This window comes from Callorhinchus milii, unplaced genomic scaffold (assembly GCF_018977255.1).
Source record: "Callorhinchus milii isolate IMCB2004 unplaced genomic scaffold, IMCB_Cmil_1.0 Scaffold4, whole genome shotgun sequence".
NCBI classification, from domain to species: Eukaryota; Metazoa; Chordata; class Chondrichthyes; order Chimaeriformes; family Callorhinchidae; genus Callorhinchus; species Callorhinchus milii.
The window spans coordinates 71,381,595-71,405,595 of NW_024704745.1; the positions used below are offsets into that span (position 1 = coordinate 71,381,595).

The following is a 24,001-nucleotide window of genomic DNA, read 5'->3' on the forward strand; positions in this document are numbered from 1 at the left end:
AGCATGAAGGGTGCTATATAAATGCAAATTGTTGTTGTTGAAACTTAGTGACTATTCGTAGCCAAATGCAGCAACGATTTGCACACATCAATGTCCCACAAATAGTGATGACCAATTTTATATAGAGGAAGACACTGGGAACAACTCCCTTCTCTTTTCAAATAGTATCACGAGATGATACTAGTGGAGTCTTGTAGCTCAGTGGTTAAAGCACTTGCTTGCAAGTGAGAGACCTGGGTTTAATTCCTGGCAAGGTGAAACCTTGGGCACGTTTCCTTACTCCACACGCCTGATAATAATCCCTCAAAAAAAACCAATAATAAATTGGTCATTTCAATCCACGACTGTTTGTGGGACACTGCTGTGCGCAATTGGCTGCTGCATTTTGCCCACAAATATACAGTCAATTCACTTTACAGTCTATTCTGTGAAGCGCTTTGTGACGTCTAAAAGACGTGAAAAGCGCTATATCAAATGCAAGGATTATTATTATATATTATGATTAAAGTCAACCCAAAGAAGCAGATGGGACCTCAGTTTAACATCTCATCTGAAAAACAGCATCTATGACAATGCAGCACTTCCTCAGCATTGCATTGGATGGTGACCCTAGACTATATGTGCCCATGTAGTTGATGCTCATCTGTGAATATAGGAGCAGCTTTGTTCTAGATCAGATTTTTTTTAGTCAGCCGGATGTCTGACATGTGGAAACCCATCACCATACTTAAGAGTATCCAAACCAAACTGTGAATTCCGTGCATCCCACCTACACATGGAAATCCCAGAGATAGAATGATCAGTGAAAGGTCCTGAGGGTGAGTGTTTTCCCAATAGCTCTCAGCTATTCATTAGCTGTTCTTATCCCTGTAAAATCAACACAAGCTGCAGATTCTTCTTCAGTTGCTTTAAGTTGCTTCTCACCTGGAACAGCTTGTTGCATTCTGTGATCATGTGGGCCAGACCTTGCGTAGCTGCCAGGTTCTCATTCAGATCTTTTTGATCAGGTTTCCCTGTGGCGTATTTACGCTGCATCACCCTGTCACGATTAAAAAAAACATACAAGGCTTGTCGTCAGTCAATATTAAACTGAAAAGGTTAACTAAACCTCCAATAAGCAAAGCAATAACTTCAGTGCCTCAAAATCACCACCGAATACTGTCGGCAGAACTTCTTTAACTACTAACTGGAACCCAACTTAACTTAAAAAGAGTTATAAAGTTAACTATTGAAGCACAACTATTAAAGTCTGTTTTGATAAACAAAATAAAAGCCTGTGTTTTTTTTGGGGGGGTGGGGGTGGGGAAGGGAGTCTGTTTTTGTGGAGAAAAAAAAGAATGGAGATTTAACGGGGGGAGAAAACGTGAAAAAAAAAGGTAAGTGTGGTTGGTAAAAATCTGCCACTGATGTGTGTTTACTGCCCATGTTAAAGGTGGTCAGATACCACCACCACATTTTAACAGCACAATTCCAAACAGCTGCTTCACTTTCAGATACTAACAACAGGTGGGAGCGATCCTGGTGTGAGTAATGCATCCAGTTACCAGGAATAAATCCTGAAGCACTTCTATGCATGTGTAGTGCTGAGGTCATCCGTACACCAGGTCAACCTAGGAATGTGCAATTTGAGCATCAATTGGCAGTAATGCCAAGCTCATATATCTCGAAAGCCAAAGAAAAAGTTAGTGGAAACTTTTTTTTTAAAAAAACTGATTTTCACAAAAAATCTGGGTATTTAAAGCAAAAATGTGTAATAATAGATAAAAATCCACGCATTTGGAAAGTAAACAGTTCTTGCCCCCTCAAACTCAATCTTTGTGCTAGACAATTTACTGCTTGCACTAACTTATTTCTGAGGAGGGAAGCAGGTACAGAAATTTTAGTCCGACTCCCTGAGGTAATCAAGCGAAATAGTGTAACTAGGGTAGGAACACAAGGAAACAGATATTTTATTGTTTACAAATATATGCTTAGCTAATTAAACAGTGTAAATCAATGAATATTGCATTTAAGAGGAAATGGAAACCCTCAGTCAAGTTCAACAGTACTAAGTTTTAAATAAACCACAAACCACTACCATATACTAAACAAACATGGGAATTAACTAATGGTTACCATACCTCATTGTTATAAGCACCTAAGTGAATGATTAATTTTATTCATGTCGTTTTGCATTAATCCTATGATTATTTTGCCTCTATAAAAGATATACATCATGTGATGAGATAGATTATTGATAAACAGAAGTGAAGCTTGAATTAAAAGGTCAACTCCCAGGAACAGGAAAGCTACGCTTTTCTCTCAACACTCTGATTGATTTTGCTAAGTGAATATTTTTGCCTTAGTGACCACATTGTCTCTGTGGTTGCCTTCAAAACCTTCCACGGCCTTGTTCCTCCCTAAACTCTTGTGACCTGCTAGCTCTATATAGACCTGTCCGCTCAGCAGATTCCAGCCTGCTCTATGTCCCCCACCCGGCCCATCCCACCATTGGCGGTCGGGCCTTTAGTCTTTCTGCCCCACCATTTGTAACTCCATTCCACAGTCCTATTGCCTCACTCCCTCCCTTGCCTCCTTCAAGGCCCGTCTAAAGACTCTCCTCTTCCACTGTGCCTTTGGTCATCCTCCTACTATTACCCTCCCTGCCCTCCACCTCTCCCGATCCCAACCCCAGCTGGGGTCCAAATCCCTGACAGTCTAGCGCCTTGGGGATGTCCTCCCAATGTGTAAGTTATTGTTGTGATTTGATAATGTAATGACTTTATGTGACTGGTTCTAATAAAAATAGCTCGAACATCTAATTTACATTACAAAGCAGATGTTCATGCAATATTCCACATCTTATGCACACAGAACCTTTTCATTTTGGTGAATTTTAATCTATTTTACACTATTGAATCTATTGAAAGTTACTCCTTCCCTGATCCTATTAATGGAGATGAGAAATGAATTGATGAGCAAAAAACCAATTTCAATCTCTGACCTGAAAAGGCAGTCAACTTCACTGGAACCATTTAAATCAGAATCTGCTCCAAATAGTGGGAACTGCTTGCCTTGTTAACCTCAAGTTAATTGAGTCAATTAACTTAAGGTTAACAAGGCAAGCAGTCCCCATTTTCACTGAATCCTCAATGAACTGAAATCATTGAAGATTGGCAATCCTTTAAATTGATGTCATTAAAAATCCTGCTCAAGTTGCCTAGCTAGAAACTAGCAAAGAATTAATAATAGTCCGTGCATTTAATACAGCGAATTATCACTAAATGATATGCAGTAACTAACTACCACGCTGATCAATTGGGACAGGATGCCCACCTTGGTGAGGAACACCCCTTCTTAATTAAATTCAGGTGGAAGAGAGAAGGTGCCAGGCAGACGGCAAGGTTCATAGCAGTCATCTGATTCTCTGAAACAGAAGTCACGTCGCTAAGGAAACAGAGGAGAGTTTGCAGGACCTCCCGGTTTTCATCTGACATCAGCATGATGGCTGCCTGCACTGCCTGGAGACGCTGCTCTTTGGGGACATCTACAGGACAGAAGGCAGCAGAGTTAGGATAACGTTCAGGAAATAAAGATGCCATTAATTGTTTCAATGACAGATAAGAGCATGCAAAGGGCAGGGAAGGTAGGAAATCCATTCAGTATCTTTTTGTATCTGAGTCTGCCCGTCAGTGAACCCTGCGAGTGCAAAGATTGGGTAAACCGTACATTAATTTCAATGGCCTCCTCTCAATCTTCACCATCTGCTGGAAAGGAAGAAATGGTCCTACAGCATACACATCACTCATTCACTGCTCAAACTGTGTACAGTGCTGAAGTCTAAACCTTAAACCTCACCAAGAATAGAGAAATGCTTACACTGGTAGATGTGAAGGAAGGTCTCTCCAAGTTTGCTTGTCAGGAGAGGCTCAGGAAGGTCTCGAAAAAACTGCTTCAGCATATCGGCTACATCATAGGCGCACTGCTCCTCGTAGCAGACGTTATCTGGCGAAGCCTCGTTCATCTGTCGGAGAGCTTGAATTCGAGATTTGGCTCCGGATTTCCTAAAGAGACCAACCTAAAAGAACATGGGATTGAAGAAAGCTAATCAGTATATGAAACGAGGCATGGACTATTTTGGCAGAATGTCCTGTTTCTGTGCTGTATTAGGCTATATAGCTATAAGTACAAGGCTGGGGCAGTTTGAAACAGAATTTAATGCATTCCAATAATCCCAACAATAACAAATTACATTTGGATAGTGCCTTTCAAGTCGGGAGAATGTCTCAAAGCACTGTCAGAAGCAATAGCACGGTGCAGGGCTAACAATGTAAACAAGTGAAACTCCTCACTAAAATCCATCTCAAACATTTGTTTCATTCACTGAAAATATTTTAGAAAATCACAAATTCCTCAAAAAACTGTTAAAATGTATTAATAGTATTTTTTAAAAATAGTTCAACATTGAGCAGCTTAATCTCAACATTTAATAAATCCCTCAAACTTTTGTTCCAGTTGAATAAAAATGCCCAATTCTTAAAAACAAAGAAAAATGGATTGTCCCAAATTCAAGGTCCTATTGAACCATATAAATTTACAGCACAGAGGAAAGCAATTGGACATCTGTTTCTGTGCTGGCTCTTTGAAAGAGCAATCCATTCAGTTCCATTTATCTGCCTTTTTCCCATTCCACTACAAATTATTCCTTTAAGACATCTATCTGGTTCACTCTTGAAAACTAATTTTGTTCTGCATCGACTAGAAAATAGTCACGTCTCAGTGTAAGTGTAGGTTTAGGAGCATTCTCTGTGCAAAATTACAACCCACACTGATTCAAACCTAGTTAGGTACCTAAGGGAATTGTAGTAAGAAAGAAAACTCACTGGGGTTGGGTTGTGTTGAATTGTGAGGTTGCATACAAAACATGAAATTTCTAATCTGTCTGCACTCACGGAGAAATCTGTATAGAGATTTAATAGTAATCCTTGCATTAGATATATAGATTCAGTGTCATTGAGATGTCTCAAAGTGTTCTTTGCAGAATACACTGTAAAGTGGATTGACTGTGAATTTGTGGCCAAACTAACCATTTGAGGCCATCATATTTGTGAATGGAAACTACTATATAGGTTGACAACAAAACTGGATTCCTTAAGACAATGGCAATGTCTACTGATGTCTGTGGCTGTGTAAAAATCACTTAAATATTGTACAATTCCACCACCTCCTGATTTTTATTTGAGTTTTATTTTGTGCTTTGATGTACTTCCATTGAATCATACAGAAATAATTGCTACCCCTGCAGCATGGTGGTTGCCCACCTCACATAAGGCTACTCAGTAGTGGTTTGCGTTGAAGACAAGTCTTCACAAAGTCTGCCCTGGTTTACATCTGAGCAGTTTAGATGCACACTCTACAGATGAGCGAAAAGATCCTTACGTGGTTCTGTGCTTCAACACAAGGGCAGATATAGAATATGAGCCACAGTCAAGTGAGTGCAACAGTTAACTAATGCCTTTCCAAGTCAATGATAAAGCAGTAAATCTGGCCTTCAATGCACTCATTGTGAGACTCAGCACATACCTGATCTAGACACTGGCTCCTCAGAAAACGCATGGCTTGCTGAATGCTCACAGGGAGGGGCTGTCCTGTCCTCTGTACGTGAACTATCAAAGGCACACCAAAGACATTCTTGTCTTTGTAGTCAGGCACTTTCATCCTCTTCATGAATTTTGGCACGGCCCTGCAAAAGCCAACAGCATATTTCAATTCACTTACAAATGAAGAGTTGACGGGTGGCAGGCGATGAGAACAGTACAGGCTCTGCCGATTTTGTTTTTGAAATCATTTCCGAACAAAACTAGATGTTAACAATAAAGGAATGTTCCTTTTTTTTGTAAAATGGAGGCATTTTATTCAGGAGATAATCTCTTTCTCTCTCTCAGGCAAAAGTTGGGATGTAGGAGCGATTAGCATTGGTAAAGAAAACTCCTAAACATTACAAAAGAAAATGCCATTTCATACAGCAACAATTTGGAAGCGTGTTCAATCTATAGATGTATCCTTAGCATCCACTAATTGTATAACCTGCTCAATCTTTTGTGATATCGCAATTGTGATATGCTTTTTCTGATGTCTGGGATTCTCATCTTAACACATGCAATCCTTTTTTGATATGCAAATATAAGTTACCACTCAGGGAAAAGTACTGCATAGTCTAAAGGAAACATGGTGTAGCAGTTGATTTACGAAGCAGCAGTTTACAGAGGGATAAATTCTGAAATTACATTACACTGAATTAAATCTTCATGTTAAACCTATCTCACTGCAGCTCTACATAGTATCAAGAGGTTTGATGCTGTAAATGGGGAAAATGTAGAGTTGGTATTCGGGAAGGATGAAATCAAATCGACCAAAATGCCTTCTTCATCTAAGCCTCTGTTGTGATTATTATCAGGCGTGTGGAGTAAGGAAACTTGCCTAAGGTTTCACCCTGCCGGGAATCAAACCCAGGTCTCTTGCTTGTGAGGCGAGTGCTCTTATCACTGAGCTACAGGACTACACATAGCTCCACGTATAAACTCATCACCTTGTTGCACACTGCCTATTGAGATAATTTGGTCAACAACAGCAAATCACTTCATCAGATTAGATCTGTTCACATACACTGAAATCTTAAAAGATAATAGAAATCTTGAGGAAATAACCCAAATTGTAGTTGAATTGTACAACATTTTCTATTTGGTATGATGATGATGATGTAGGATTATAATATTAAAACAAAAATCAGATTTAAATTGGATTAACCTTAGAATTTGGATGGATTTTCAGTTTCATATGAAACTGAAAATCCATGCAGTTTACNAAAAAAGTATAACTGTTCATTCCATCCACCTTCAAATTAAAACTGAGGTGAATCTTCAGCAAATGCACATTGTTCTGAGTTCAGAAAGACAGAAGTTTACAAAGAACGAACAACAGGTCAATACTGTCTGTATTTATACTCCACGCATTCCTTACTGCCTCCCATTCCCTTCTATCCCCCTCATGTAACGGTCTATCTTCCTTTTAAAGTTACACTATTTGATTTAACCACCACTTCGAGTTTGGGGTTTGTGTTGATAAGTTCTTAAAGTGAGACAATGAGAAGCTAGTCGTAACAGAAGTGACATAGCAGAGCAGATTTACTTATCTTGCAGTCTAGAACTCAGTATTCACAAAGTATTTATACTAAATTAAAACATTTGTATCTTGGAATAAAGTAAACCATTTCAAAATAAGATGATCTAGTATCTCTTGAAGGTTTCAAAATGTTCAATCGTTCTGTACGACCGAACATGGGCTATGGTCTCCTTCTGGGCATGTCGGAAGTGGAGTTGTTTTGCACAGACTGGTGTGACACACATCCAGTTACCAACGAGATTCAATATTTATTATCCTTGCTAAATCCAGATTGTAAATTAAGCATTTTCACTCCCACTGACCAGTGCTCATAAGAGTATCCACATGCCAGTTATATCACCAGCCATCCCGGCTAGTTTCACTCAATTTGTGTTACTGGTGGCCAGTTACCCTCAGGATATGCATGGCATCAGGTCTGCTGAGGACAGGGTTAGCACTGTGAAAACTTGTACTATTTAAGATCCCTCACAGCTATCAATCGTAAGGGAGACCTTTATTCTGCCCAAGCTCTAAAGGCAAAAAGAGCTAGTGTTCTATTTCAGGCCACTGTTTAAACATCTATAATTATAGAGTTAAACTGACAAAAGGAGTCCTGTAAATCCCAGCAATGCTGGAAGGAGGACAGAAGCCTGACTGAGTTCGACAGCATGTGAAAAATGAAGACAAACATCCAACTTTTACAGGTCAAAGCACAGCTCACTTCCTGCAACAAAGCTTTTCCTGGACAATTTCTGGACTGGGGGATCCTTTTGACTTCAGCCAGTAACTATAGTTAAAATATCTACTTCGTACTTTTAAATTAAAATACTGTCACACAATTCAGATTTAGCATATGCAGTGATTTTTACTGTCTACTAGATTTGCTTATTTTAAAACGGTTTAATTTATTCCAAGAAACAAATATTTTCATTTAATATAAACTCAAAGTCCAATTCATATCTATAATCCCAGACAATGTTCTTCTATCAGAAGTTAGGTTGAAATTAAGCACCGACTGTTGTCAGCAAACATTATAATTTAATCTCTGAGTTCCAGAGAGCCTGCCACAAAGTGTCTGGGGTTTTCTATTGACAAATGCTTTTGAGAATCCCTCAATGCAGATTCCATTGTGTCTAGAATCGCTCCCCATCCGGTTTGGGATAAGATATTTTATTATTTTGATATTGTTGTATAGAATCCCCTAAAATGTAAAATCAGATACCAATTTTCTTTATACAAATACAAAATTCATAGAGGAACATTTAGCACTCTCAGCTTGAGCAAAACAAACTCCAGAACTCAAGTCATGATCTAATCCACGGCTTGTGTGTGGTTGCTGGATTTAGCAAACAAAAGAGTCTCTGAAATGGAAAAGTATTCCCAGTACAATCAGGTGGCACTATAATGAGAATAAAAGTTACGATGAGGATAAGATTCATAGTCACCTCAGAAATATTGGATCTACTTGCTAATTTATTTTTTAAATGACCAGTTTGGATCCATTTGAATGTTCGACTCTGACTTAGCCTCTTATTATTTCCTGCTCATCAGTGATAACTCACCAAGTCCAGCCGTGCTTGTTTGACATGGAGTATTTCTCCATTATAGCTGTGAGTCGAAGGAGGGCGAACTTCTGTAACAGGTTGAGCTGAGCTGCTGACTGGTTGCTAATTTGCAGTGAAGCCAACGTGACGCTTAGACGATGTGAAATTTGAAAGCTGGGCCACCGTAGCCTTTGGTGCCTGCGGAGGGAAGAAAGTAAAGTGAGGAGCAGTCAAGAAATAGATCATCTGACAGCCAGCAAAAGTTAGTAACCATGTATTACTGAAGTGCTACAAAGCCTTCATTAAAGGAACAATATACTGTATTGTTGACAACGGGATTTCTGATGTAGCTGTTTTACCAGCAACAATGCAGAACATTACATTTTCCTTATTTTTTTTAAAAAACACTAAAAACCCAAGAATTGCTCCTGGATTTTGACCACAGCTGTCACTTCAGCTCTGTTGTGTGTACCCACCTGTAACCTGAGCCACTTTCCCAAACAGTGGACTCTCCAGCAACACCTTGGAGACTCTCACAGGGAATCAAATGAGGAAATACTGCACAGGGGGCAATTGCTGTTTGAGAGACTGTGTTTCAATGGTGAAAATGTGATGATGGAGGAATAGCATTTCTTTATTTTGCTCAATGACTTTGAGATCAGGGAATAAATTTATTTACCTAGGATGCATTGCATAGAGGTTAATACAGAGGCCACAATAAGGGTACGAGGATGAGATCAATTGCACTAATAATTAGCAGAAATGAGTGTGTGTTATCTCAAACATAGAATCACAGAAGTTTACAGAGCAGAAGAAGGCCATTCATCCCATCAGCTCTGACCAGCTCTCAGAGTAACTGTACTTTCAATCTCACTGTCCTGTCCCCACACCCTTCAAGCCTCTATCTTTCATATTGCAGATTATGACTGTTTGTGGGACCCTGCTGTGCGCAATTGGCTGCTGTGTTTTGCTCACAAAATACCCAGTCACTACACTTTACAATATATTCTGTGAAGCACTTTGAGACATCTCAACGACATGATAAGACGCTGTATCAAATGCAAGGATTATTATTATTATATTATTATTTCCTCCCTTGTGAAACCCACAATGGTTATTAGCATTGACAATACATTCATGAGGATTAGGGCAATGATATTAAACCCTCTAGTTCTGCACATTGGGGATGAAACTCAATAATCCACACCCCTTACTTTCTATGGAAAATATACAAAACTACCAGCATAGATCAAAATTACCAGCATAGATCATACAGATATCACTGTTGTGTTGCCTTCAAATCCCTCCACTCCTCTGCACTCCCCTACTTCTCTGAACTCCTCTCTCCTCAAAACAGTGCCCGTTGCCTTCATTCCTCCAGGTCTGGCCTCTTCCTTGTCCCCCGAGTCCACTGCTCCACCCTTGGTGGCTGTGCCTTCAGCCACTATGCCCCAAGGCTCTGGAACTCCCTTCCTCACTCCTTTCGCCTCATTCCCTCTCTTCCTATTTTCAGATCTCTGCTGAAAACCTTTCTTTTCGACTGCGCTTTGGTCACCTTCTTCCCCCTTCCCCCGGCTCGGTCCCAGGATCTGTTACTGTGAAGTGCTCTGGGACGCTATCCGGCGTGGAGGGCGCTATATAAATCAAAGTTGTGGTTGTTGTTGTGTCTTATTTAGAGAAGGCAGTTTTGCAAATAGGGCAATGAAGCCAAATGAACCATACTCAAGGAGCATCATAAAACAACAGGTACTTTGAATTGAATTACAACGGCTAAAATAACTGGAGATGAACACACAGATGCTTTTCTAACTTGTATACAAACCAAAAAAATCCCATGTTTCAGGTTGCAAATCCTGTTTTCAGATTTCCACCCAACAAAATTACAATTACATTTGATATGGTGCCTTAATAAATCAACAAGTCTCGAAGTGCTCCACAGAGATATCCATAAAGCGTGGTGACTGTATTTATAGGCTAACACGGCACAGACATTTGTATACAGCAATGTCCCACAGACAGACATGAACTGGTTATTTTTTAACTGGAGAATTGTTAACGAGAACACCAGGAAAAACTCTTTTGAATAGTGCCAATGGGATCTTTAACGGCCACCTGTACATGATCTCATTTTAACGTCTCATCCGAAGGACAGCGCTGTCTATAAATACTCTCAAGGAGTCGCAGTAAATAGGAAGCAATACATTTTTAAAGCTCATTGTAAGATTTTTTATTGGAAAATCTTAAGATTTTTGTATTACTGAGGATTTTATTGTTTCATCTTAAAAGCCAACAGGGTATCACCATCGATCAGAAAAAGGGGGCTGGTTAAAGGCAAGGGTATTTCACAGTCATCGCACTTTCATAATAGAACCAACCTAAGAATGAAGATCCAGTCATGGCAAGAGGTGGCATTGGACATTTATAAATAATAATAATAGTAATAATAATCTTGCATTTGGTATAGTGCTTTATCATGTCGGAAGGACAGTTCAAATGCTTCACAGGGTTTGCTGTGAAATGGAATGACTACTATTGTGGGCAAATACGTCAGCACAATTCTGCACGGTAATTAATATAAAGCAAATGGCTGTGGCAGACTGACAACACAGGGGCTCAAAAGCATTGGTAGTGTGGGACGACGTCTCCATTGCATCTATTCAGATATTTGAAGGAGCCACAAGTTAGGTACAAATTAATTCCTTGTCTAATTATGTGGGTGAGTGAGCGGGACTGGGGCTGAAGAGACAGTGTGAGTCAGTGAGAGCAAATGAATGAGAGTGAGGGGAAAAGAAAGAGAGGTTTGGCATTGTGTAATACTACAGTTTAACTCCTTGTGGGAGAGATTTTTTTGTGTATACTGGACATTGTATTCTGTAGCATTAGTCCACAAAATAGTCACTACACTTTACAGTAAATCCCATGAAGCACTTTGATATTCCGATGCTTTTGAGTCCCTGTATTGTCACATTCTTCCAATGTACAAGGTGACTATTATCAAAATAATAGTCCTTGCAAAAAATGCAAGGACTATTATTTTAATTTTAATTTGTGATGCCAGTTTTCATATCTACAATGGGACTGGTCTGAATTAGGACAGGTATCAGGCTCTCTACTGTAAATACAAAATAAACCAGATGCTTCTGTTTAAGCGTTTTTGATAACAAACAGCACAACTGAAGCACCCGATAGTTGAAACCATGGCTACCATAATGAGGCAATTAAATGCTTAACTAAAGTAGCAGGAATTTAACCATTATTTCTACAAGTCTCAGATTTATGCTCTCAGTCAAAATACTGTTACAGCTTCTTAATAAATTGAAATGGGATGCCCAGTGGGAATTCTAATTAAGAAAAATCTATTGACATTGATTCAAATATACTGGGAATCACAAGGGCCCTCAGAAAATGCTCCTTAATGCCTGATTGACCAGTGAACTGGCTGTAACTCAGAATGCAACAAGATCCAAAAACCTACTACTAGAAAACAGACCATAACTGAGCTCACAGATGGACCAGCTACTAACAGCGGTGCCTGGTATTTGATTATTTTGGGGTGGACGCAGGTTGAAGGTCACAGGTTGATTTCCCAGTCTGTGGACAATTAACTGCTCTCAGTCAGGGTGGGGATGGGCTTCTACAATTGGCTTCGCAGAACATATAAAGTGTAATAATAATAATAATCCTTGCATTTGATATAGCGCTTTTCACGTCGGGAGGATGTCCCAAAGCGCTTCACAGAAAGCACTGTAAAGTGAATTGACTGTATATTTGTGGGCGAACGCGGCAGCCAATTGCGCACAGCAATGTCCCACAAACAGTCGTAGATTGAAAATGACCAATTTATTATTGTTTTTGGAGGGATTATTATTATTATTATTGACTGTGTACTTTGACTGTGGAGTCCTGTAGCTCAGTGGTTAGAGCACTCGCTTTGTAAACGAGAGACCCGAGTTCAATTCCAGGCAGAGGGCGAAACCTTGGGCAAGTTTCCTTACTCCACACGCCTAATAATAATCCCTCCAAAACAAAACAATAATAAATTGGTCATTTTCAATCCACGACTGTTTGTGGGACATTGCTGTGCGCAATTGGCTGCCGCGTTCGCCCACAAATATAGTTAATTCACTTTACAGTATATTCTGTGAAGCGCTTTGGGACGTCTAGAAGACGTGAAAAGCGCTATATCAAATGCAAGGATTATTATTATTATTATTTGCAGGCAAACGTGGAAGCCAATTTGCACACAGCATTGTCCCACAAACAGCAGTGAAGTGAACGACCGATATTACTGGAGGAGATCATTGGCCAAGACACCTGGAGAAACTCCCTTCTCTTTTCGATTGGCGTCATGTGATCTTTAATGAACAGGTTGCTTGAACATCTCATCTGAAGGATGGCACCTCCAACAATGCAGCACAGCCCCAGTACTGCATTGAAGTATTAGCATAGACATATATGGGCTCTAAATCCCAACGTGAGCTTGAATCCGTAACCTTCTGACTCAAGAGGCAAGAGTGCCAGGCTGAGACATGAATGCAGCACCTTATATGGTGAATTGGTGTGGATAACCCTTGAATTGGGCTATAGGTAGTGTGGATTCCGTGTTGCTTAGCCAAATAGTAATCCAAAAAATAATTATAGAAGGTTAAGAAAAAGAAGTCAATTCAGTTAAAGAGGCCAGGAATACCCAAAACTATATGTTGCTAAGTTCATAACTGAGACAAAGCCAATTTGAGTCTGAAAGAGTCTGGAGAGAGACAAAAAAACATTTTGCAGAGGAAGGGGAGAACACGGGTTCAGTTCCAAATATATTTTCGAAGGAAAGGGCAAGAAAAGGCAACTATGATAATTATCACATCACGTACATTCCCCTTTCCCCCTCTTCGATGTGTTACCAACCTGCTAGGTCTGGTTAAGGATGCGCCTACACCAGAGTCCCTGCGTTCTCTCATTCCCACTGTGTCGGAATCATTGAGGGAATGGCCATCTCTTTCAAGATCACTGGGTGTAGTCCGGCCATCGGACACCGAATGGCCTTCAAAATCTAACATGATCTGATTTGAAGACTGGAACTGAGGGGATCCGGGATCACAAACAGAAAGCTCATCGTCCTGCAGCTCGGGGAGCACGTTCTTAGACCAATGGTCCACAATCTGCTGCAGCCCATTCACGTGTTGTAAGATGTCATCCAGGTGAGGAAAAATATCTTCTTTCTCTAAGTCCAACAAGTCGCCCGTGCTGGCGTACAAATGGGACCCTGGCACATTGTCGTAAATGCTAATTCTGCTCCCTCTCGGGTAGGCGTTCTTTGCCTTGTTGATGCTGCACCTCTGCTTTGCCAGAGAGATGCTCCCAGACCGCCAGTTCACGGTGTTGGAGTTGTCCGTGGGAGAAAGGCTCTCGATGGAAAGTGCCTTTGGGAAGGTCCCCGGTTTGTGGTCCTTTGGAATGTGGACCACGAGGTTTTCCTGGGAATGAAACTCGTTCTTGCGATTCTGGTCCGCCACCTGTTTCATCTCTGTCCCTGCGAGAACGTCCACATCCTCCAGGTACATGCCGCTCCTCTTGTTGCCATGATGACGCTTGCGTGACTTTAACGAGGGTGTACTCACAGCACTGCTGCTCGTTTCTGAGTGGCTGTCACTACTGGATTGAGTGGATGAGGAAAATCCACTCTTAGTCGAATCCTTTGCTAAGCTACTGAGGTTCCCATTGACGATCTCCGTGCAATGCATGGTCCTCAGACACTCTGGCTCCTGCTGCAGTACAGGTGCACTGATAACCAGCCCGGCAGATCTTACACTGCCTTTTAACTTACTTTGGGAGGCTCTTGGTCTCAAGGTTTCCATGCATTTCAGTAAATTCTTCGCCTTGGTTCTTGAATTCTTTTCAGGTTTTAGAGTGAAACTATAGTGCGTATAGTTAGTAATGTCTTTTGGAGCCTGTGGGAATGAGCTGTTTGGTGAGGTGGAATCGCGCATGACTGTGGTTTCCCCCCAGTTCCGTAGACAGCTCTCGGCTCGCTCTGTGGTCACACAGTTTGTTTCTGCAGATCTACCACCAGCTACACGCCTGCTGTCGCTTCCTCCGCTACTCCCACTGTGAATGGAGGAGATCTCGGGTTCGCTCAGATCGGTCAGTACGCTCTCGCTGCTGGTTGTGTTTTTCAGTTTGGTTCCCCCCGTGGGAAGGTGGCCACTGTCTTGCCTGTGAAATAACGCATCAATATCATCCAGTCGTGACCATCGTTTACTGCTCCTTTGAAAGGTCCATTTGTCGCTGATTGCGCACAAGTCATCTTCATCGGAGTCTTCACTCTGCAAACAAAACAACCCAAGGACAAATGAGCCTTTTCTTTTTATTAGCTAACAAATCGGATCTACACAATTTCAGTTGGTCCCACTCCCACCACATCTTTCCAACCCACTTTTGTATGATTTTATAAAAAAAAGTTATTTCATTGATGTTTTCCAGATTTTCCTCATACAGGAAGATACTGAAAGAGATGTGGCTTCAAGTGAGGGCATCGATTGTTTAAAAGCTTAAAAAAAAACTTACATAAATTAATAATAATCCTTGCATTTGATATAGCGACTTATCACGTCAGCAGCATGTCTCAAACCGCTTCACAGGATTTACTGTGAAATGGAGTGACTGCGTATTTGCAGGAAAATGCAGCAGCCAGCTTTGCGTACAGCAATGTCCCACAAAGAGACATGAGATGAATTAACAATTTTACTTGAGAGATTGTTAGCCAGGACACTGGGAGGAACTCCCTTCTCTTTTCAAATAGTGCCATAGGATCTTTAACGCCCACCTGAACAGGCAGACGGGTCCTCAGTTTAAAATCTCATCCGAAGCATGGCACCTTCGACAATGTAACAAACCCTCAACATTGCATTGGAATGTCATCGTAGACTATGAGTTCCTGATGTAGGATTTTTTCTGACCGTGCCTTCAGCTCCTCTCTAGAATCTCTACCCTCTCCTCGCTCCCTCCCTTCCCTCCCCTCACCCTGACCATTTCCCCCTTCCTCGGGTCCTGACCTAACTGTACAGCGCCTTGGGATGTCCTCCCGACGTGAAAGGTGCTCAATAAATGGAATCTTGTTGTTGTTGTTGAACCCACAACCTTCTGACTCAGAGGCAAGAGGGAACTAATGAGCCACTGAGCCAAGTTGACACACCATTTACATTTAATCTAAACTTGGAAGATCATAAAAGTGCTGTGGAACCAGGGATACCAAACAATACTGAGCTGAAAAATTTTGCCAAGTCCTGCATATGATCTTAAATATTAAGACAATATTAAACCTAAACCCAAGGGGCCTTTCAGGCCTCAACACGGCAAATCACAATTCCCAAGCTAGCTGCCAGTATTACACTTCCTTCCAAACATGGGCAATGTTATTTATATACAAATACAGATTTGCTTGACATACTTGCTAGCTGGCTTGAGATGGCCTTATAATTTTTGATGGACATTAGCTAGATCCTTGGCAGTTTTGTGCTGTCAGCGAGTGCCAGCCTCCATCCATATTCCGCTAAACACTTAATTTCTTAGGCACCAATTTTCTATCATTTCCAATGTTTTTTTTAGAATGCCAGCACCCCTTCACACCCAACAAAATACAAACAATATTTCAAGAGTATTAATATTTTCATAAAAATTCCTCGAATCATACAAAGCCGCAAAAAACAGTTAAAAGCTCCTAAACTATCATTTTGAAAACAAAACGGAAAGTATGCATTTAGCAACATCCTGCAGCCAGATTGCACAGTAATACTGGCAGATACATTGCAAACTGGCTGTGCCACACCCCACGTGCCTGAAAGCCACTTCAGTTTAGCTGTACCTCATGATCACCCATAATAATAATAATAATAATAATCCTTGCATTTGATATAGCGCTTTTCACATCGGGAGGATGTCCCAAAGCGCTTCACAGAAGACACTGTAAAGTGAATTGACTGCATATTTGTGGGTGAACGCGGCAGCCAATTGCGCACAGCAATGTCCCACAAACAGTCGTAGATTGAAAATGGCCAATTTATTATTGTTTTTGGTTTTGGAGGGATTATTTCATCTGAGTGACTTAGACCTAACTTGGCCACATAAAAAAGAAATGGTATTGCAGCTCATCATTTAGGCATTAAAAAAAATCCTTTCAAGCAAAAATTACAGATAAGAATAATCTTTTGAAAGACAAGGCACTGCAGCAAAATATTCTGCAGCTGCACTTGGCTGCAAGCTCACTCCTTTTTGATTCCCACATTTGCTCCTATTTCCTAGCTCACTCTTGTTTGTATCATTTCCTGCCAGAACCTTCACATCTGCTGTATATGTCCATCCCATCGCTGAATTTCTCTCCCCCCCATTTCATTTCTCCCCCACCTCCTATCAATGGCCTACATCCTCCACCACATCCCCTCACTCCCCCCTTACTCATGGCTGTGTGAGGTACATGTAGAAAATGTGCCAGTGCAGCATACGTTCAACAGGGCCCTGTGATTGCTTTACTACTTTCATAACAGGATATGGAGATAACATCCCCCTTTCCTCCGCCCCTTACTCAACATTTACCACATTACATGTTTATGTCATTCTCTTCTGTTGTGCTAAGTCAACCAGATTGCGTTGAAAATGTCTTCAGTAAACGGAAGCAAACAGATTCGAATTTAATGGCTAATTTAAATCTCCCTGATTTGCCATTTGAGGTTGCTGTTAGACCAACAAATTAGCTTTAGGATAGCGCGACCAGCACTCTGTGCACGAGAAGCTGAGCTGGGAAAGAACAGAACTTTAATGTAAAAGTCAGGGTTAGCATGAAGTGCATCATCTGGCTAACAGCATAGCTAGGTAGTAGTACCCTAAATCAGAAGATTGTGGGTTCATGCCCCAAACCGGGACTTGTTCATAGTTTACGTTGACGCTCCAATGCAGTGCTGGGGTGTTGCATTGTTGGAGGATCCATCCTTCGGATGATATGTTAAATCTAGTTTCTTTCTGCTTGCTCAGGTGGACTTTAAAGATGCCATGGCACTACTTTAAAAAAGACTGTATCCTTGACAACAATCATCCAACATTAAATTGGTTGTTCACTTCAATGCTGTTTGTGGGACATTGCTACGTGTAATGGGGCTGCTGCATTCACTTACAAATAGACACTCCATTGTAAATACTGGGAAACTCTTGGAGACTTCCTCCCGACATGAAAGGACCTATACCAAATGCAAGGATTATCATTATGATTAGCATATTCACTTTCTGTACCTTTCTGGAGTGCAATAAATTAAACTCAGGGTTAGATGTTTTTGTAGTACATGTACAGCCATTTAGTACATCTAAGCCATGTAAGACAAGGCTCGAGAGGCATAGCAGGTGAAACACCAGTATGCTGGTAATCACAAGGGCACATCACGTCAGGCCAAGTACGACTGTAACAAGATGTTTGGAAAGGGTTTGTTTCCAAACATCTTGTTTCCACCTTGTTCCATTATGTTTGTTTCCAAACATAATTCACCTTCAAATCCATTCACTCCCTGGCACCTCCCTACCTCTCCGACCTCCTCACTCCCCAATCCACCACCCGGCACCTCCGCATGACTGGCACCGGCCTCCTGCTCGTCCCTCGCACCACCATCGGAGGTCGTGCTTTCAGCCACTACACACCAAAACTCTGGAAAACTCTCCCTCAATCCCTCCGCCTTGCCCCCTCTCTCCCCTTTTTTCAAGTCCCGCCTGAAAACTATCCTCTTCGATCGCGCTTACAGCCCCCTCCCCCTGGCTCGGAGTCAGGCTCCGCCACAGTTAAGCGCTCTGAAACGCTACCCTGCGCGGAGGGCGCTATATAAGTGCAGGTTGTTGTTGTTGGTGTAGTTCTGGTTTTCACGGTACCCACTGGTGCAGGTTTTAAGCTATAAAATCATATCTTTGGGTGCAAAAAGCTTGAATAAGGGCCCTAACCAAAGCAATTTCTAACATTAATCCTTACTAAGGAAAACGAGTAGAGAATCCTTCTGGCAACCAAAAAATATCCAACAAGTGTTATGTCAATTCATGGGAACTCCCCTCTGAAAGCAAATGAGAGCAGTAGAGCACGGCTGCTACATATAGTATAGTCAAGCGCTCCAGAACACTACCTCGTGTGAAGGGCTCTTTATAAATGCAAGTTGTTGTTGGCTGCTGATCAGCAATTCTGGAGCATTTCCAGTGATAGTTGGGGACACACGACTGGCGCCCCGGACCCACTGAGCCACACGCAAGAAGCAGGCGGGTCGTTGTTGGAAGCAGGAAGTTCACCGCAGTTCAGTGAGCTTCGGGTTCACAGTGTACCTGGGCTGTATCCAAACCTGCAATACGCTGAAGTGTGGCCCGATTGTAGTTCCTGTTCCCTTATAACGTTCTGAGGATTGCAGCAGGCCAGAACATACCATCGGTCTCACAGGCCATCCCAGTCCCAAAGTAAAATATAACTCACAAGCTACTACCCCTCACTCCTCTCAAATCAATTTCTGTCACAGATATCGAATCCCCTTTTGTAAATTTCATAGAATCATCCGCCTCCACTGGATAAGTTACAATAAAATAACAGCAATGATGTACATTTCATATTTTTTTTTGGTGGGGGGGGTCTTATATCCCAGATTTCCTTATGTTTGGACAAAATTAGAGACATGTGCTGGGTGAATTAAAGGAACCACTGTCTCCAATTTATCAATTAGTCCTGATATGGCCTTTTAGGAATCGATAAATTGCAGTTAATTCTCGCTGCTCCGATTCTAATTGTTCAATGAGGCTCATCCCATAATAATACAGTGTACAATGCGGGCCAACATTTGCTCTGCATTCAGTGACAGTGTAAATGCAATCAGCCACAAGGCGACTGCGGATTGCAAGTGGACTGCCTAATGATTTCCATGAATAACCCTCCCCATAGACCTTTCCCATCAAAACTTTCTTCTGCTTCATTAACCAATTCCAACCATGACCCGACTGTTGCAAGGTTACATGATGTAACTGCAACAAGAAAGCTGTAGAGAGCCAGGACTGGGCACTATGAGCCTTAAAGCAAGGGTGTCTCACAAGTAGGATACGTATTCTGATTGACTCTTGTAGAAATTACACAGGGGAACAAATTCAACAGAAAACGGCAGCACTTCTTGTGCGCATGTGCAGGAAATAGCGGCGACACTTTGTTTATATCACATCCACGACATATTGGACCTGGATAACCGAGCTTTAACCCTGTACATCTGAAAATCCTCAACTCAATTCACTGTTAAAAATGACAAGTATAAAAAGGCATGAGCACTACATACATAGTGAGAGGCGTCATCCCCACATCCTAGACTGAGGTCAGTTACACATCAAACTGGTGTGAAAAATCCCACTCATTCGGGCCCCTTGGGTTATTTTCTGCTATGAAAAATAACATTCCAGGACGGTGAGTTAACACCAGCAAGTGATTCACTGGGAAACACAAGCTCTCTGGCTGGATGAGTTGGGCAAAGGAGCAAATAAGGCTTCAAGGCAGACAAACCAGATCTGCAGTGCAACACATCAATACCGAAAACCTGACCAAAGACGTTTTAAAGAAAAAGAGCTGGACCGAAATGATCACAGAGATTTCCCCACTCTGTAGCAGGAAAAAAACACTGCAAGTGTAAATCTTTGGTGGGATGCCTGGTCAGAGCCTCTAACGCGTCAAATTGCCGAGAGCTGATCTTTCAAAATCGACTCGGCTCCTCAGCTAAAGCATCTCCTTCCAAACAGAAGCAGTTTGACATTTGTCATGTTGCTGCTTTAAACAAAAAGATAATCAGTGAAAATGCAAATAAAGGATTAATTTGAGATTAGAGGAGAAATCCTGACAAATCCAGCTTAATGGATTTATTTTGGTTTCTGAATCAGATGAGCGTGTAACTACTCTAATAACCCATGTGCGCAAAGCACAATAATTTGAGGCTTTTCCATCATGTTTATTGTCCATGTTTGGGGTGACTGCTTGTCTGAGTTCATTAACCCTTTATACTCCTTTCCCACCCGGCAGTATTTGGTTTACTTCCCTCGTCTCTCTCGGGTTTGGCTTAATGGATGCTGGGTGACCTCTGGTACCAAGTGGCTACTCTGTACTCTCTTTCTTCCCCTCCATTCCCTCAGCCTACCTCAAGACCTATCTCTTCGACCACGCTTTTGGTCGTCTTTCCCCTCTTAGGCTCCATAACCCCCAGCTCAGGTACCCAGCCTGTATTGTATTGTACTGACCAAAGTCAAAACAATTGATAGCAGAGGCCAAGAGATGTGCCTGAATATTTGGAGTTAAACTGGTAAAAAATAAAAGCAGGGTAAAAATAATAATTTCTGCCAACAGGCTGTCAAGACAGGGGCTAATTAAAAAGATGTCTCACCACATCTTTAACAAAGAGTGGTCAAAGAGGTACGTCTTGTGACAGGTTGTGGGGATGGGGAGGTGGGGGTAAAGAAAGTGTGCAAAGTGGCCACTTGGTATCAGTGGTCACCCAGCGACTGTTAAACCGAACCTGAGAGAGACTAGGAAAGTAAACTGACTACTGCTGGGTGGGAAAGGAATGTATAGGGTTAATGAACTCAGACAAGCAGTCACCTCAAGCATGAACAGTAGACGTTAAAGAAGAGCCTTAAATTCTTAGACTGACTAATATCAAAACAATTGATAGCAGAGGCCAAGAGATGTGCCTGAATATTTGGAGTCAAGATGGTAAAATAAAAGCAGGGTTAAAAATACCAATTTCTGCCAATGGGCTGTCAAAACTGGGGCCAATACATCACACATCTCACCACATCTTTAACAAAGGGTGGTTATCATTTCATTGGAGCATGCTCAGACAGGCATAGCTGACAGCACTGATCATTTTGTACTGAGGATGTCTGATTTCTAATATATGTTGGTGGGGGGGTGGGAAGAGGTAATAAAGAAGGGGTCTGTGGGCTAGGGCACTCGACAGTCTCTGCCAGCTTTGTGCCCAGCTCGCAATGCCTCGAGCTGCAGCAATGTTGTATCTGGAGCAGGTCCCAGTTCAGCATTGCTAACTTTTGTCTCTCCTACTGGTGACATTGCTGCTTCTGACAATGAATTAACAACCCACTTTCGATCCAGGCTCTGAAACCTCATCTCAGGGTGGCATTACAAAATAAAAGCAGGCCATTCGGCCCAACTAATCTGGCCAGTGTTTACATTCCTCCCACCTATACCCCACTATTCCCTTCTCCCTCGTGTTCATCAAGTTTTGTCTGAAATACACTGATGCTTTCTGCTGCAACCACAACTTCTGGCAACGAGTCCCACATTCTCACCACCCTCTGCGAAGCTAAACCCCCCCATTAGAAGTAGCTATCTTACATTTTTGGTCGGGTGCTTGGCTTGGCTTGAGTGCCTCTGGAATAGGGAAGGAGAAAATGGAAGCTAAGGCCGCTGCTCTTACTGTCCGGTGATACCAGCTGGAATGAGTGGGCACCTGAGCAGAGACGAGTGAGACAGCTGGGCAAGACTACAAGTAGCCCAATTCTCAAATCAATTTGCAAAGCCCACAAATGGAGGTCAACCACTCATAACAATTATGATATATTACATATCACTCAAGTGAGGTAATAAAAGGTGAGCGGGATAATTAAAATAACCTCCCACTTTCCACAGCTGCAATGGGAAGGTTGACAGAGTCACAGACTACACATCGCTTGCCTCAAGATGCCTTTAACACATTGACTGATTTACATTTTCTATATATCCAGAGTCTGAAACTAACAAGCAACGTAAGGGAGACAGATGGTAACAGTTCTTCAGCAAATTGTCCATTTGTGTCTAGGGCTTGCGTTCCGATACTGTCTGACCAATTTAAATTTTTTTCTCTGACTAAGAGGAATGCAAAAGGGAAACGATCTGACATGTGTACACATGCCCACAGCACAAATAGATGACCTCCATGGGAATGGGGAAGCTAAAGGTTCTACTGACTTTTGGAGTTCAGCCAAGGATGCTTTATTCTACATCTGACTGTGTTCAACCATGAACCATAGAAATTCACAACACTTGGTCCATTTCGGCTCTTTGAAATTGCAATCCATTCAGTCCCATTTACCTGTTTTTCTTCCACCTATACCAATAGAAATTATTCCTTTATAGATAGATGTCTCCCTAGTTATTATTATTATTATTAATTCCCTCTTGCTAATTATCATAGATTAATCCACTCTAGTGAAAGGAGTTTCTCCTGGTATCCTGGCCAGTAATCACCAGATGAAATTGGATTTTCAATTGGCTGTTTGTGAGACATTGCTGTAAGTAAATTGGCTGCTGCACTTTCCTACAAAATAGTTACTACTTTATAGTAAATCCTATGCAGTGCTTTGAAGTATTCTCATGAAAGGTCCTATATAAAATGCAAGGATTATTATTGTGCGTTAAGTCACTTCAGTGTTTCACATGTATCTTTAATAACTGCAATGAATATAGGTGTTGTAATACTCTGGCAGTCAACTTGCTGAGCCCAGTGAAAGAATCACTGTTCCTTTAAATCAACAGCAGCCAAAAAAATCTCATCATACCAGTGAAAAATATACTCTGCAACAACAATCATTTCAGCTGTGCATTGCAGAACAGTCATTAGTGAATACAGGATTTCCCCTGGGGCATTGGATAGGTATGCGAGAGAGACACAGACACTGCTGATATTACAACAGCTCAAGAGGTGGAAACCAAGGAAGAAATTTGTGCTTACTTTTTTCCTGGGAGGGTTGATGTCCAGCTTCATAGAGGCACACTTGTTGAGTGTATTTAAGCGTCTGGAAGTAAAACCAAAATACAATAGATTAGAATTCCAACATCCCGAGGAGTCTGCTGCCTATCTTTCACCGCTATCATCAACTCCAAGACAGTCTTTAAAAACACCAATAATTTCCTGAGGAAACTCCTGTGCTTGGGAGTGTTAACATTTCAGCCAATCCACTACGCTAACACAGATGACTGGTATGCATGCTCAGCCTGTCAGTCCAGGCTACCCACAAAATGCCCCATTCACCTACCATTCTGTGCAAGTCGTTTGCTTGTTGAGCCAACGTGCGTGGTGTCTGGTTTCTTCAGCTCAGCTGTAAGTGTGCCTTTACTTCTCTCGCCCCAAGCAAATACTTTTATTATGTCTAAAGTAAACTTCCAGCTAGTGGAGGTCAATTCATTCAATTTAATGAGCGATAATTGTGTTTTACAGAGTGGGATAAATATCAGGGGTGGTGAACCCGGAGCACCTCCCTACAGACTTACCACATATACTAATGCAATCACA

At 41.6% G+C, this 24,001-nt stretch overlaps 1 protein-coding gene across 3 annotated transcripts in view; it reads right to left on the bottom strand.

Moving 5' to 3' along the window:
- stard13a (StAR-related lipid transfer (START) domain containing 13a) overlaps positions 1 to 24,001 on the bottom strand; it is a 112,325-nt gene that overhangs the window by 4,850 nt on the left and 83,474 nt on the right. For all 3 annotated transcript variants that reach the window (XM_007891273.2, XM_007891272.2, XM_042333909.1), the window contains 7 exons: positions 23,441 to 23,504; positions 13,584 to 15,001; positions 8,703 to 8,882; positions 5,563 to 5,722; positions 3,859 to 4,057; positions 3,316 to 3,526; positions 925 to 1,039 (listed from right to left, as the gene is read on the bottom strand). In XM_007891273.2, coding sequence (XP_007889464.1) covers positions 925 to 1,039; positions 3,316 to 3,526; positions 3,859 to 4,057; positions 5,563 to 5,722; positions 8,703 to 8,882; positions 13,584 to 15,001; positions 23,441 to 23,504 — 2,347 coding nt within the window. The remainder of the gene's footprint in view (positions 1 to 924; positions 1,040 to 3,315; positions 3,527 to 3,858; positions 4,058 to 5,562; positions 5,723 to 8,702; positions 8,883 to 13,583; positions 15,002 to 23,440; positions 23,505 to 24,001) is intronic.